We start from the raw sequence: 12,819 nt of genomic DNA, 5'->3' as shown, positions 1-12,819 counted from the left end.
GGGCGATAACATTTAAGATCTCCTCTCTTAACAACTTTCAAGTATATAAATACAGTACCATTACTCATGTTATAGCTGGGAGTTTGTACCCTTTAGTTAACAGCTCCCTGTTTCTGCCAGCCCTTGGGCTCTGGCAACTACCATTCTATTCTGTATTCTTATGAGTACGACTTTTTCAGATTAGACATGTAAGTGAGAGCTTGAAGTTTCTGTCTTTCTCTGTCTGACTTATTTCACTTAGCGTAGTGCCTTCAAGTTCCATCCATGTCGTCTCAAAAGGTAGGATTTCCTTTCTTTTATGGCTGAATAATATTCCATCATATAAAAATAATTCCATCATATATATATTTATCCATGAATTCCTTTATCCATTCATCCATCAGTGGACGCTTCAGTTGTTTCCATATCTTGGCTGTTGTGAATAATGTTGCAGTGAACACGGGGGTGCAGATGTGTCTTCAAGAAAGTAATTTCCTTTCCTTCAGGTATATACCCAGATGTGGAGTTACCAAATCATGTGATAGTACTATTTTTAATTTTTTGAGGAACCTCAATACTGTTTTCCACCGTGGCCACACCAGTTTACATTCCCACCAACAGTGCATAAGGGCTCCCTTTTCTCCACATCCTTGCAGACACTTGCTGTCTTTTCAGTACTAGCCATTGTGAGGTGATATCGCATTGTGATTTTGATTTGCATCTCCCTGATGACGAGTGATGTTTTTATGTATCTTTTGACCATTTGTATGTCTCCTTTGGAAGACTGTTCAAGTCCATCTGTCTATTCAAGTCCTCTGCCCATTTTTTAATTGAATGATTTGGTTTTTTCTATAGAATTTTATGACTTCTATATTTCTGTTGTCTATTATCAGATAGATGGTTTGGGAGTATATCCTCCCATTCCATAGGTTACCTTTACATTTTGCGGTGCAGAAATTTTTTAGTTTAATGTAGCCCCACTTGTCTATTTTTGCTTTTGTTGCTTCTACTTTTAGTGTCATATCCAAAAAAATTGTTGCCAAGGCCAATGTCAAAGAGCTTTTTCCCTATGCTTTCTTCTAGGATTTTTACGGGTTCAAGTCTTATAGTTAAGTCTTTAATCCATTTCGAGTTAATTTTGTGAGTGGTGCAACATAGGAGTCCAGTTTCATTCTTTTGCATGTGAATATCCAGTTTTCCCCAACATCATTCATTGAAGAGACTATTCTTTCCCATTGTTCATCTTTGGCTCCCCTGTCTAAAATATTAGTTGACCATATATGCAGGGATTACTTCTGGGTTCTCAGCTCTGTTCTCTTGGTCTGTGCATCTGTTTTCATGCCAGTACCATATTGTTTTGATTATTAAAGCTTTGTAATAAACTTTTAAGTCAGGAATTGCGATGTCTCCAACTTTGTTCTTTATCAGGATTATTTTGGCTCTTTGGGTCTCTTGTGGTTCCATACACACTTTAGGATTGTTTTTTTCTATTTTTGTAAAAAAATGCCATTGGAATTTTGATAGGGATTGCGTTAAATCTGTAGATGGCTTGGGGTAGTTTGGACATTTTAACAATACTAATTTTTCCAATCCATGAATATAGGATATCTTTCCACTTATTTGCGTCATCTTTCATTTCTTTCATCAATGTCTTTCGCTTTCCCCAATGTCTTATAATTTGTTCTTCAGTTAATACATTAGTGCTTAAAAGAATCTGAACATCTGTAATATAAGCTAGATATTGAGTCACTTAGGAACATTTAACACCAAAAACGACAGATATTTACAAGGCACCTGTTTTTTCTAGAAGTTTGTGTGCGTAATTCAGGAGTCCCAAACCTAAGTGCCTACAAGAGAGATATTTAATACAATTGAGAGATGTGGACAGTTAAGTGCCTGCCCCTGTTAAAAAGCTATTACTTGTTACTCACCAGTTAATGCCAGTTGTTCCAAATTTTCAAAAGAATTGTGTTGTAAAACTTTCCTAACTTTAAAAATTGCTGGCAAATTGGGGCACCTGGGTGGCTCAGTCCGTTAAGTGTCCAACTTCGGCTCAGGTCACGATCTCATGGTTCATGGGTTCGAGCCCCGCATCGGGCTCTGTGCTGACCATGTGCAGTCTGCTTGGGATTCTCTCTCTCTCTGTCTCTCCCTCTCTCTCTCTCTCCCCCTCTCCCATACTCTATATAAATAAATAAACTTTAAAACATGCTGGCAAATAGAATCTGTATGGGATTCTCTCTCTCTCTCTCTCTCTCTCTGCCCCTCTCCCATACTCTAAGTAAATAAATACACTTTTAAAAATGCTGGCAAATAGAGCCTGCTTGGGATCCTGGCTCTCTCGCGCGCGCATGCTCTCTCTCTCTGCCCCTCTCCCACACACTAAATAAACAAACAAGCAAACAAACTTTAAAAAAATGCTGACAAATAGTTCAAAAATCTTAAGAAGCCTGTGAGCCAAACAAAAGGTCTAGAAACTGGACTTTCTGGCCACCAGTTTATACATTTTACCACTTCACAATAAATGAGTGACAGTACTACGAATGTCTCCAAAAGATAACCCCAGCATACCCCGTGCCCTTTAGTAGCCACCTGTGAAAAGCAGGACTTCTCCTAAGGTCACATCGATCATCGTAATTGTTCTTCTGAAGTGGACAGTTTCCTCCTGCTAGAGATGTGATTTGACGATGTCAGTGTATGAGGTTCCCGTCACTTCATGACATGTCTTCTTTCAGGCCTGATGGAATTGGAACCGTGACTGTTGAAGAGAAGGAACGTTTTGAAGAAATCAAAGAGAGACTCCGAGTTCTGTTGGAAAATCAGATTACACATTTTAGGTAAGGATCTGGGGTTGAGGGGTTAATTAAGAGGGTGAGACTGGGGTGGGGCAAATAAAGGGCTTAACTTTCTAAAACTGTTAACCTGTCAGTGACACATTGGATATTTAGAAATAACTGAATTGAGGGGCACCTGGGTGGCTCAGTTGAGCATCTGACTCTTGGTTTTGGCTCAGGTCATGATCCCAGGGTTGTGGGATCAAGCCCCATGTCAGGAACATGGAGCCTGCTTGGGGTTCGTTCTCTCTCTCTCTCTCTCTCTCTCTGTCTCTCTCTCTCTCTCTCTCTTCCTCTGCACTTGTCCCCCACTCCCTTGCGCTCTCCGTCCCTCTAAAAAAACAAAAAAAAGGTAACTGAATGGAAATGAAAACCAATAGGACAGGGTTCTGCAATAGCCAGGAGACTTTGACATCTTCAGCTCATTCTACTTCCACTGAAAGAACAGAGCCCTCCTTTTGCAAGCTGACCCTGGTCATCAATCCATTTTTTACATCTCTGTTAAGAAGCTGAATGTGAAATTTCTACAAGGTTCCTAAACCCGTGAAAAATCCTGTGAATCAGATCACATGAACAGGGAAGGAAGGCAGTGGGATCCATATGAGAGTGTCTACCTTCTCTCTTACCTCAGAAACAGGGCTAGCCATCTACTAAGGGAAAGAAGGAAACTTAGATCTGCCTTGGCAGATTGACTCTACCCCGTGCCCTTGACACAGCAAGCAGGTCCAAGTCCAGCCTTGCACCACATAGCCCGCTTCTGCCTTGCAGCAAATTAGACATTTCTATCGCTGCACTGGTGCTTGTAGACTAGAGATCCTGAGATAGTAACTCAAAAATAGTAAGAACATTTATAATAATAAACTGATCCTTTTTCTTAAACATTTCCTAGGGGTCAAGATACAGGACTCACGGCTGGTTAGGCATTAACTCGATTTTTTATTCCCAGAGCAACTTTGTAAGGTCGTTGTCACAGTCTCAAATAAAAAGTAAACCAAAGCTGAGAGAGTTAAGGAACTTGCCCCAGACCACTCAGCTGGACACATGCCTAGGAGATATTTTGAATTTAAGTAGCCTCTGCTGGTTCCTTGGTACCATGAGGAACAGTGGCTCAAAAGGCCTGTGACAGCCCCAAATAGTCAATGGAACTCTTAGGAGTACAGGACCTAGCTCTTTCTGTGCCATCAAAATCCTCTGGGATAAATTTTTATTGATTATTCGCTATATGCAAGATGTATTGCCAGTAACAAAAGACCCAATAACAATTAAAAACTGCAGTCAAAGAAGTACATCTAGCAAAAGCATGAATTTGCTCAAAATACACTCCTTCATTTCCTCTAGTAAAGCTTTTGGAGATTTGAGTAAATATGTTAGGACTTTAGCCTGTCTTAACTAATTTTTTTTTTTTTTTTTTTTACTCCTGGTCTCTATAATAATATATAAGGTCACATGTGAGCTCACAAATGGTTTTCCTTCACAATAGAAATCTAAACAGAGCCTTATGCCATCACTCTAAATATTCTTTTCTGCTGCAGACACTTGCAGAGTCCCTCTTTAGTCATTATTCACACATACACATATATACATTATATACACACATATATGGTGTGAATTCAGATTAACATAACACAACGTGACAAAATAAAAAGCATTTTCTGTGCCTCAGAAAGAGTTGCTATAGGAATCAAATTGCAGCATACTTCATGCTGAAATGTAATGTATTTGGGCAACCTGAAGAATGTTCTCTGTTTTTTAGGTATTGCTTTCCATTCGGTCGACCTGAAGGGGCTTTAAAAGCTACTCTATCACTCTTGGAAAGGGTAAGAATGGAAGTAAAAGACAGATTACATATATATAGACATGAACATGATTGTAATGAAATATTATGGCTGAATGACCTAGTTTGTCATTTTTCAAGGCTTCACTTACCATTCATCAAATACCAGAATAAATGTGGGGAAACTGCCAAAATTCTAGATATTTTATCTCCAGACTCCCAAATAGTTAGCATATATTGAAGATATGTTCCTGGCCCTTCCTTGATTCATAGATGGGTTTTGCCATCCTAACTGTGCATTACAACTCTGTGTGTTCCGTTTAGCGATGGCTCTCAATCAGTATTAAGTCACAAGGAGGCATTCACAACTCATTTTAAACTTGAGCTCTTTAAGAAACATAAATGAGTAACACATTTGGTTGAACCATCTTAATAATCTTTTATTTTCCCACCTAAAGGTTTTGATGAAAGATATTGTTACCCCCGTACCACAAGAGGAGGTAAAAACAGTCATCCGGAAATGTCTAGAGCAGGCTGCTTTAGTCAACTACTCCCGGCTCTCAGAATATGCTAAAATCGAAGGTAAGGCTCCCTTCTGCCCCCAATTACTTCTTTAAATTTTGGTATGCCTCCCTGGGGAAGAGTCTGTCTTTTCTAATGGGCACCAGAAAACAGTGGTCCATCTGAATATGTTAAATTGAAACCTGAAAGCACTTGAAATATGAAAGCTTCCTTGGCTGCAGCCAAATGAATGAATTAAGAACAGGGGCTCAGGCAGCAGTCTTTTGAGGGGAAGAATATGAATATAGGGTGTTATCAGATAACGAAGGTCCTTTTGAGAGTCTGTGTCGGCATTAACTTTGCTCTGTGAGTAATGTTTTCCTAAGAAGAGGTTCTGTGGGACTGCTGCCTTCTTTAAATAGAGGAAAACAGAGCACTTTGTTGTCCATTGTTGACAGCCTTGGAGGTAAAACGAGCATTGAACAAAACAACATCAAGATTTCTGCTTACTCTTTCTTGCCCCTTGAGAATATCTTGTCTTTGGGTAACATTTTCAAACCTGATGGCAGGTTGGTGTTCAGCTGTCTCTGATGGCTCCTGGTTTGCTTTAGATCTCATTCCTTCTTGTTGCTCCAGACCTAGGATGGTTGTTACCACTGCCCTCTCAAGTTTTAGGGAAGCAGGCACTGATGACCAAGTAATCACCCAAAAGGCACTTTGAGTAAACTCTACTTGAGAAGATATGGTTCTTTGGGACCTATTCATTTGCAAAGGTATTAATCACTTTTCATTGTTACCCTGTTGGCTGCTATAGGGTGATTTGAAAACCACACCCAACTTGACCAGTGGTGTAAGTGTATAAATGTGGAAGTTCTGTGTGCAAAACTCAGTGTGTCCGCATTCTGGAATCTGATGTTCTCTCACATGTGAAACACCTGACTAAAACCAGCAAATGCCCATTGTCTGCCTTCAGGACTTGACTGGGGGGAAAAAAAAAGACCTAATCAACCACCAAAACCCTATCACTTACCCTGCCGAAGTCCTTGTTTCCTTAGAGAATTAGGTTAAGGTCATGTCAAATCGCAGTGTTCTGTACATTACATGTCCTCCCTCTCTCAATTTTGTCTGTCTGACAATGCAAATTGTGTACCAGTGGTAATGAATTCATTGCTATGCACCCAGGGAGAAACACTTAAGAATTGGGCACTAAAAGGATGTTTATCAACTCTTGACTTGGTAATGAGTGACAAAAATAGAGGAACAAGAAGATCATTAAAGGGCTATATTAGCAAATAATTGTTCTAGCATTTACCTTCCCAGGACATAATGATTGGTTGTATTTGGTAAAGTCAACCAGGTACCTAATAATTCTAGGCAAGGCCAGAGATGGGATGGGATCAAGAAACGTCCAGTCGCCATGGCTGCTGCCTCGTAGGCCTTGGTCTAGTTATTACTAGTCTTTCGGTAAGATCTGCTCTCTTCTTTCAGATAAATATATCCAAAAACAAACTTTAAGATCTGTAAGTAAAAATGCATTCATTTCCAAAGTAGATCAGCTGATCTGTAATTTCCTTTTGTGCCTCAATTCTTCTTGGTTGTGTTAATTATCTTTTGCACTGTGACTTTTAGGTCTGGGGATTCTTTGAAGAAACCAATCTTTTTTTTCCAACTCTCTTTTCAGAGAAGTACCTCATTCCACACTACCTGCTCTCTTCCGCTTCTCTCCTTCCTTGTCCGTGATTGGCTCAGCCACTTTTTGACATTACCTCTGCAAAAGTGGCTGTGACACCAATTTCAAAGCATGCTGGGATTGTTAATTCAGACAACCCAACATCCTCTGGCTGCATGTATCAGGTTTTCTTTCATGAACATAGTCCACCGTAGGTTGAGACATTGCAGCTTTGGAGATGCTACTACCAAACAACTTTCTTTTACGAGGTTCTGATCCTGTGCTCAGAAAAGAAATCTTACGTTTTTACATTTGAGCCACAGCTTAGTCCCCTGAGAATTTGGGAATGAAGTTATAGTGATATCGCTGGAGACTATGTTTATGAAGAAATACCTCAAGAGCCTTAGATACTAAAGTCTGAAATCCTTAGTATCTTGGAGCCTTAAATCAATGAAATTCTGTTTCCCTTTACTCATGATGTTTTTGGTCATTGTACTCTTGCCAACAATTCTAAAGAGACGTGTAAAATCATGGTCACAATCTCTCTCGTGACTCACGGCATGCTGAATGGTTAATCCAGTAGATCTCCAATTTTGAAACTCCTTTTTTCTTTTATCCCGTGTTTATCCCAAAATACTCTGTGGCTATTTTCCTTTGAGCTAATGTAACGTATTCCTCTAACCTATGACCTTTAACCTCTTTACCTCTGACCTAAGCCTCTTGCATGCCCAAATCCTCTTTTATAGGGAAAAAGAGAGAAATGTATGAGCATCCTGTCTTCTGCTTGGCCTCCCAAGTGATGGATTTAACCATTCGTGAGTACCTACCGCCTCCTCGCCATGCTGTCTTCACTCTTTCCGTTTTCATTATTTCAAGAAAATCCAGATCCAAACCAACTCACTCTCCTTGCTTCAAGTTTTTTAGCATTGGCTTGTCTGTTGATTCTGTCTGTGAAACCCAGTGTGAGAAGTTCAGTCACTTTTTATCAGCCTCAAACAGGTTAGACAATTAAGCCATTTGTTTGTGATAAACTCAGATTTGTCCGTAAGTTTTTCAGTTATTCTCTGTCTGTGACCTGAATGCATTTTTACTTTGCTTGTGTGTAACCCCAATTTGTAAAGTGCTTGTCACTGGTACACAATCAAAAGGTAGCCACTAGGCCGGGAACAATGCGTTAGGTGTCAGAAAAGGGATAGCTGAGGCAAAATCATGCCTTCCTTTCCATGTTGAAGATGTGAAACTATTATGGGTATAAGATCACACAAGGTGGTCCATCCTGTGTAAAAATTAGATCTTGTATGCCTCCTGTCTGTTCTCTCTCAAGCTGGGAAGCTTTTCCTTATTCTCTCGGGAGATTTTGACTTGTCCCTGTCCTCTAAGCTCTGGCTAGAACATTTGACTTAATTGTCACTTGGAGAGTTCGTGTATGTTTCATAGCTTGATTTCACATTAAACTTAATTTTACTAATTTTCTATTTGTGCAGCATTTTCCACCTCTGTGAAGGAGCCTTTTTTTGCTGGCCCCCACACTTCGGGGCGGTGGGAACCCAAGGGCAACCTTTTCCTTCCAATATCATGTATCACACACAAGTGGGGGGCATTTTGGTCCATTTGCTCATTAATCCTGCATATGTGTTCTTGTTTCTCTCTCTCTTCTCTCCTTGTTGTGCTCTCTCTTTCAAATAGAGAATCAAAAGGATGCAGGTGAACCAACTGTATATGCATTATAAACTGTCAGGACTGTGGAGTTATTATTGAGTTTCTGTTTTTGTTTTTGTTTTTTAAGAGCTCCTTAACGTATGAACTCCCAAAGACCGATGTGGAGTTGCGATGATACTTAAGGAGTTAATTTGTGCTGTCTAACTATATCTCTTGCACATTAGATGTTGACCGCTATAGAGCAGAGTTTCCGTAAAGGCATAAGCTTTGAAGGAACAGAACTCTGGTTAGCTGCGGAACTCCATTTCATCCTCGGTTTCAGGATTTCAGTGATTTGGCCTCACGTGCTTAAAAAAATATGTTACTGAACCAAACTACTCTTCCTCTTTGTTTTTCATTTCTTTTTTCTGTTCCCTTCCCTATTGAGAACTTTGTGTTCTTTGATGAATGTTTATCAGCCAAGACGGAGAGGAGTTGTGTCCGTGTTGTTCTTGTATGTATTGTGTGGTGAGACAGGATGCGTGCAGAGGGTGGCTGAGCGGGGGTTGTTGCTGGAAGGGTCGTGGGAGGACAGGTCTCAGGAAGTTCTCTGGCTTTGGAGATTTTCGTCTTGTTTGGTCCCCAAATATTTGAGCGTATTTTGAAGAAAGCTTTAACTTAAGACTTTTTAATAAATAAAGCTCATCTCTTTTTTTATATTTATTTATTTTATATTTGATCATTGTTCTTAAGTCAAAAAAATCCTCAAAAGGTAATGATCATGCAATCAACGCTAAACATATTTCATTGAATCTAAGTTGATTGGATCTCAGATCAACTCAGAAAGCGGTTTTGTGCACGTGCCAAGCCCCGTGCTGGCAATAGGTCTTTGAAGATTCACAAACCTGTGTTCAAGACACATGAACCTTTCTCTCCCTGAAAGAGACAGTATTCATCCGTTCATTCATTCATTCATCCATTCATTCCACAAGTGCTTAGTGGGAGCCTACCATATGCCAGGTACAGTTGTGAAAGCCAGGGCCTAGTAAACAAGAGGGACGTAGCTGCTAACCTTACGGAGCATATGTGCAAATGGGCGTGTAAGTGGAAATTACAAACTCAGTACACAGCAACACCGAGTAACAGAGTGACGTGCAAGAGCACATTATCAGAAAACCATGGAAGTTCTCACGAGGGTGGTGAGCTTGAATACATCCTGAAAACTAAAGTAGAATCGGTGAAAGGAAGCTGACATTGGCAAGTGGACCGGCATCCTAGATAGAGGGAATAATATGTGCAAATGCGTGAAACCGTACAGCTAATAAAAATAGCTAATCCTTAAAAAAGTAGCTAATCCTTATTCCATGTGTATTATGTGCCAGGTATGACCATAAGTGCTTTTTTATGTATTCATTCATTTAATCTTCAAAACCCCCTTATGAAGGAGATCCTACTATCATTCCCATTTTGGAGATGAGCAATCTGAAACACAGGTTAGATAACACACCTGTTGTCACCTGTCAGTGATAGAGCCAGAATCCGAGGCCAGACGTCACACTCTTAAATGTTGTGTAATTCAGTGTGATTGCTAAGCAAGGTGAAATCATAGCAGTAATGGGTGAAAATTGCAATGTAGGCAGGAGGCACCATCTTAGTAATAGAGTTCAGACTGTATCTCATGGTCCAGAGGTTTCTAACCTAGAATCTATGCCCACGTTTATATGCATATGGGTTTTTCAAGGGACAAGATCCACAGCTCTCACTTCCAAACGTGAAAGCTTTTTAAGCAAGGGGGGCAGCTTGGCAATTTGAACTCCGTAAAAATCATACTGCCCATACAGTGATGGGCGGAAAGGACTGGGTAGCAGCAAGAGAATAAAATGAGACCTAAAAAGAGTTAAGGTCTTGGGGCGCCTGGGTGGCTCAGTCGGTTAAGCGGCCGACTTCGGCTCAGGTCATGATCTCGCAGTCCGTGAGTTTGAGCCCCGCGTCGGGCTCTGTGCTGACAGCTCAGAGCCTGGAGCCTGTTTCAGATTCTGTGTCTCCCTCTCTCTCTGACCCTCCCTCGTTCATGCTCTGTCTCTCTCTGTCTCAAAAATAAATAAACGTTAAAAAAATAAAAATAAAAATAAGAAGAGTTAAGGTCAAAGCAGAGATGGGTTTGAAGCTTGGTATGTCCAAGGCCTTTTCTAGGCAAAACAGACCTAAATCACAATCATCGCTGTAATTGTTTCCTTCCTGATCTTTAAATCTTTTTTCTCATCCTTCCCCTCCCTCTTCAGGCTCCCGAGAGGGAACAAAGCACAAACACGCAGATGGGTATGCAAAGCCAACCAACAGAGGTGGCTGGGCACAGCTGGCATCACCTATGTAAACTGGGGTGGACAGCTACAGAGTCCTTCAGTCAGGCTGTGCCTCAGTAGGCTACAGGACTCTGCACATGGCATTTCAGGGGGCTTATGCTTTCTGTCTGGTGGCATTATTAGAAATTAAATGTGCTATTTAATTACAGTATTTTAAAAAAAAAAAACATGTAAAAGGCTGCTACTCTATAAAAGAAAAGCTGTGACTCCTGCAAATGAATTCTATCATTTTAAATACATTTCGTTTAAACCGTCACACATTCTGAACCCAGCAAGCTCTGAGAAAGTCTACACTACTATTGGTGTTTTGCCTCAGTTCTTGGCTAAATACTTGCATAATTTTCTGAGCATCATAAGGATTCTACTGGAACTCGAAATAAAACAATTTTTCCTGCAAATATGCCAAGGGTTTATAAAATTAGATAGATAGATGATAGATAGATAATTCAGTCTGTCCCTCAGTCCTATAAATAAGGCTTTATTATTACCCCTTTTGTGGATTCAGAGAGGATAAGTGACGTTCTCAAGCAGGAATTGAACTCAGATCTTTGTAAATTCAAACACCATCCCTTTTTGTTTTTTCTACCATGCAGCCCTTTCAACTGGGACAATCTCCATTCATTCAGTGGCCAAGTTCAAAAGTATCTACAACTTTTGATCCAGGAAGACCACAAAACACACACAAACAAACAAACAAAAAACAAGAGGACCCCTTTCTGGGATTAGATCATTGCCCACCTTTCATTGGGAAGTCTTCCTGAGGGCAGTTGAGATGCCCTAAGATTGCCAAAGAAATGAGGACTTGTTTTTGTCTGCAACTGACAGAAACCTGCTAGAGCAGGCCAAATGCATCCAAAGGATTGCCAAGCAGATTCTGTAGGGTTGAGATTCTGTATCTTTTCCTATTTCCAGTCAAACTTCCTATAAGTCCAAGGTCCTGCACACATTCAGGAGCCCCCACCCCACCCCTGGGCTGTTTTATCTGTCAGCCAAGAGATAATGGCCCCACCCACAATCCATTAAGTGGCCTGAGGTTTTTTTTTAAGTTTATTTATTTATTTTGAGAGAGAGACAGAGACAGAGACAGCAGGGGAGGGGCAGAGAGAGAGGGAGAGAGAAAATCCCAAGCAGGCCCCACGCCGCCAGCACAGACCCTGATGTGGGGCTCAAACTCACAAATGGTGAGTCATGACCTGAGCTAAAAGCAAGAGTTGATTGCTTAACGGGCTGAGCCACTTGAGGTGCCCCTAGTGGCCCAAGTTTTCAACATGACAGCTGATGCTGTCCAGCATTCTTTTATGTACATCTTTTATGTACAGCTCCAAAAAAAAACACTACTTCAGAACCAGCCTGAGCACTCAGGATTTGTTACACCAAAAAGTTAAATCACAATTTTGGTTCCTATGGGTTTTTTAATCTCTTTAGGCTTCATTTTTATTTTCTTTAAAAATTTTTTTTTAATGTTTATTCATTTTTGAGAGAGAGAGAGAGTGAAGAGGGGAGGAGCAGAGAGAGAGGGAGACAGAATCAGAAGCAGGCTCCAGGCTCTGAGCTGTCAGCACAGAGCCTGACGTGGAGCTCGAACTCACAAGCCGCGAGATCATGATCTGAGCGGAAGTCAGAGGCTCAACCGACTGAACCACCCAGGCGCCCCTCATTTTTATTTTCTACAAAAGAGGCTGATGATGGTTCCTCCCCCCAGAGGGCTGTTGGAAAGATCAAAACACATATCCTAAATAAAGTATTTAGCACACTTCCTGGCACATAGTAAATATTCATTATATATATTAGCTGTCATTCTTTGTATATTTTATTTAAAAGGAAACTTCTAAATCCAAATGTGTAGTGTAGACACATTATTTGATTTCAGAAATGGGATATAAAACAGTGCTTCTCAAACTTCAGTATTCCCTGAAGATCTTGTTGAAACGTAGATTCCGACTTGGTAGGTCTCTGGTGGGACCTGGAAATCTGCATTTCGAACAAGCTCCTACTTGATGCTGAAGCTGCTGATCAGGGGATTGTGATTGGGATGTCAATGGAATCTAGGGGGCAGCTGAT

At 40.6% G+C, this 12,819-nt stretch overlaps 1 protein-coding gene across 16 annotated transcripts in view; it reads left to right on the top strand.

Annotated features, from left to right (window-relative positions):
• CADPS (calcium dependent secretion activator) overlaps window positions 1–12,819 on the top strand; it is a 476,502-nt gene that overhangs the window by 353,061 nt on the left and 110,622 nt on the right. For 7 of the 16 annotated variants that reach the window (XM_060631484.3, XM_060631486.3, XM_060631478.3 and 4 more), the window contains 5 exons: window positions 2,715–2,816; window positions 4,567–4,630; window positions 5,046–5,169; window positions 7,504–7,572; window positions 8,444–8,461. In XM_060631484.3, coding sequence (XP_060487467.1) covers window positions 2,715–2,816; window positions 4,567–4,630; window positions 5,046–5,169; window positions 7,504–7,572; window positions 8,444–8,461 — 377 coding nt within the window. The remainder of the gene's footprint in view (window positions 1–2,714; window positions 2,817–4,566; window positions 4,631–5,045; window positions 5,170–7,503; window positions 7,573–8,443; window positions 8,462–12,819) is intronic. The other 9 variants (XM_060631490.3, XM_081794961.1, XM_060631492.3 and 6 more) reach the window with 3 other exon arrangements.

The sequence above is a fragment of the Panthera onca genome, chromosome A2 (genome assembly GCF_046562875.1).
Source record: "Panthera onca isolate mPanOnc1 chromosome A2, mPanOnc1 haplotype 2, whole genome shotgun sequence".
NCBI classification, from domain to species: Eukaryota; Metazoa; Chordata; class Mammalia; order Carnivora; family Felidae; genus Panthera; species Panthera onca.
The sequence above is the reverse complement of the archived record's forward strand: the minus strand, read 5'-3'. Positions and strand labels throughout refer to the sequence as shown.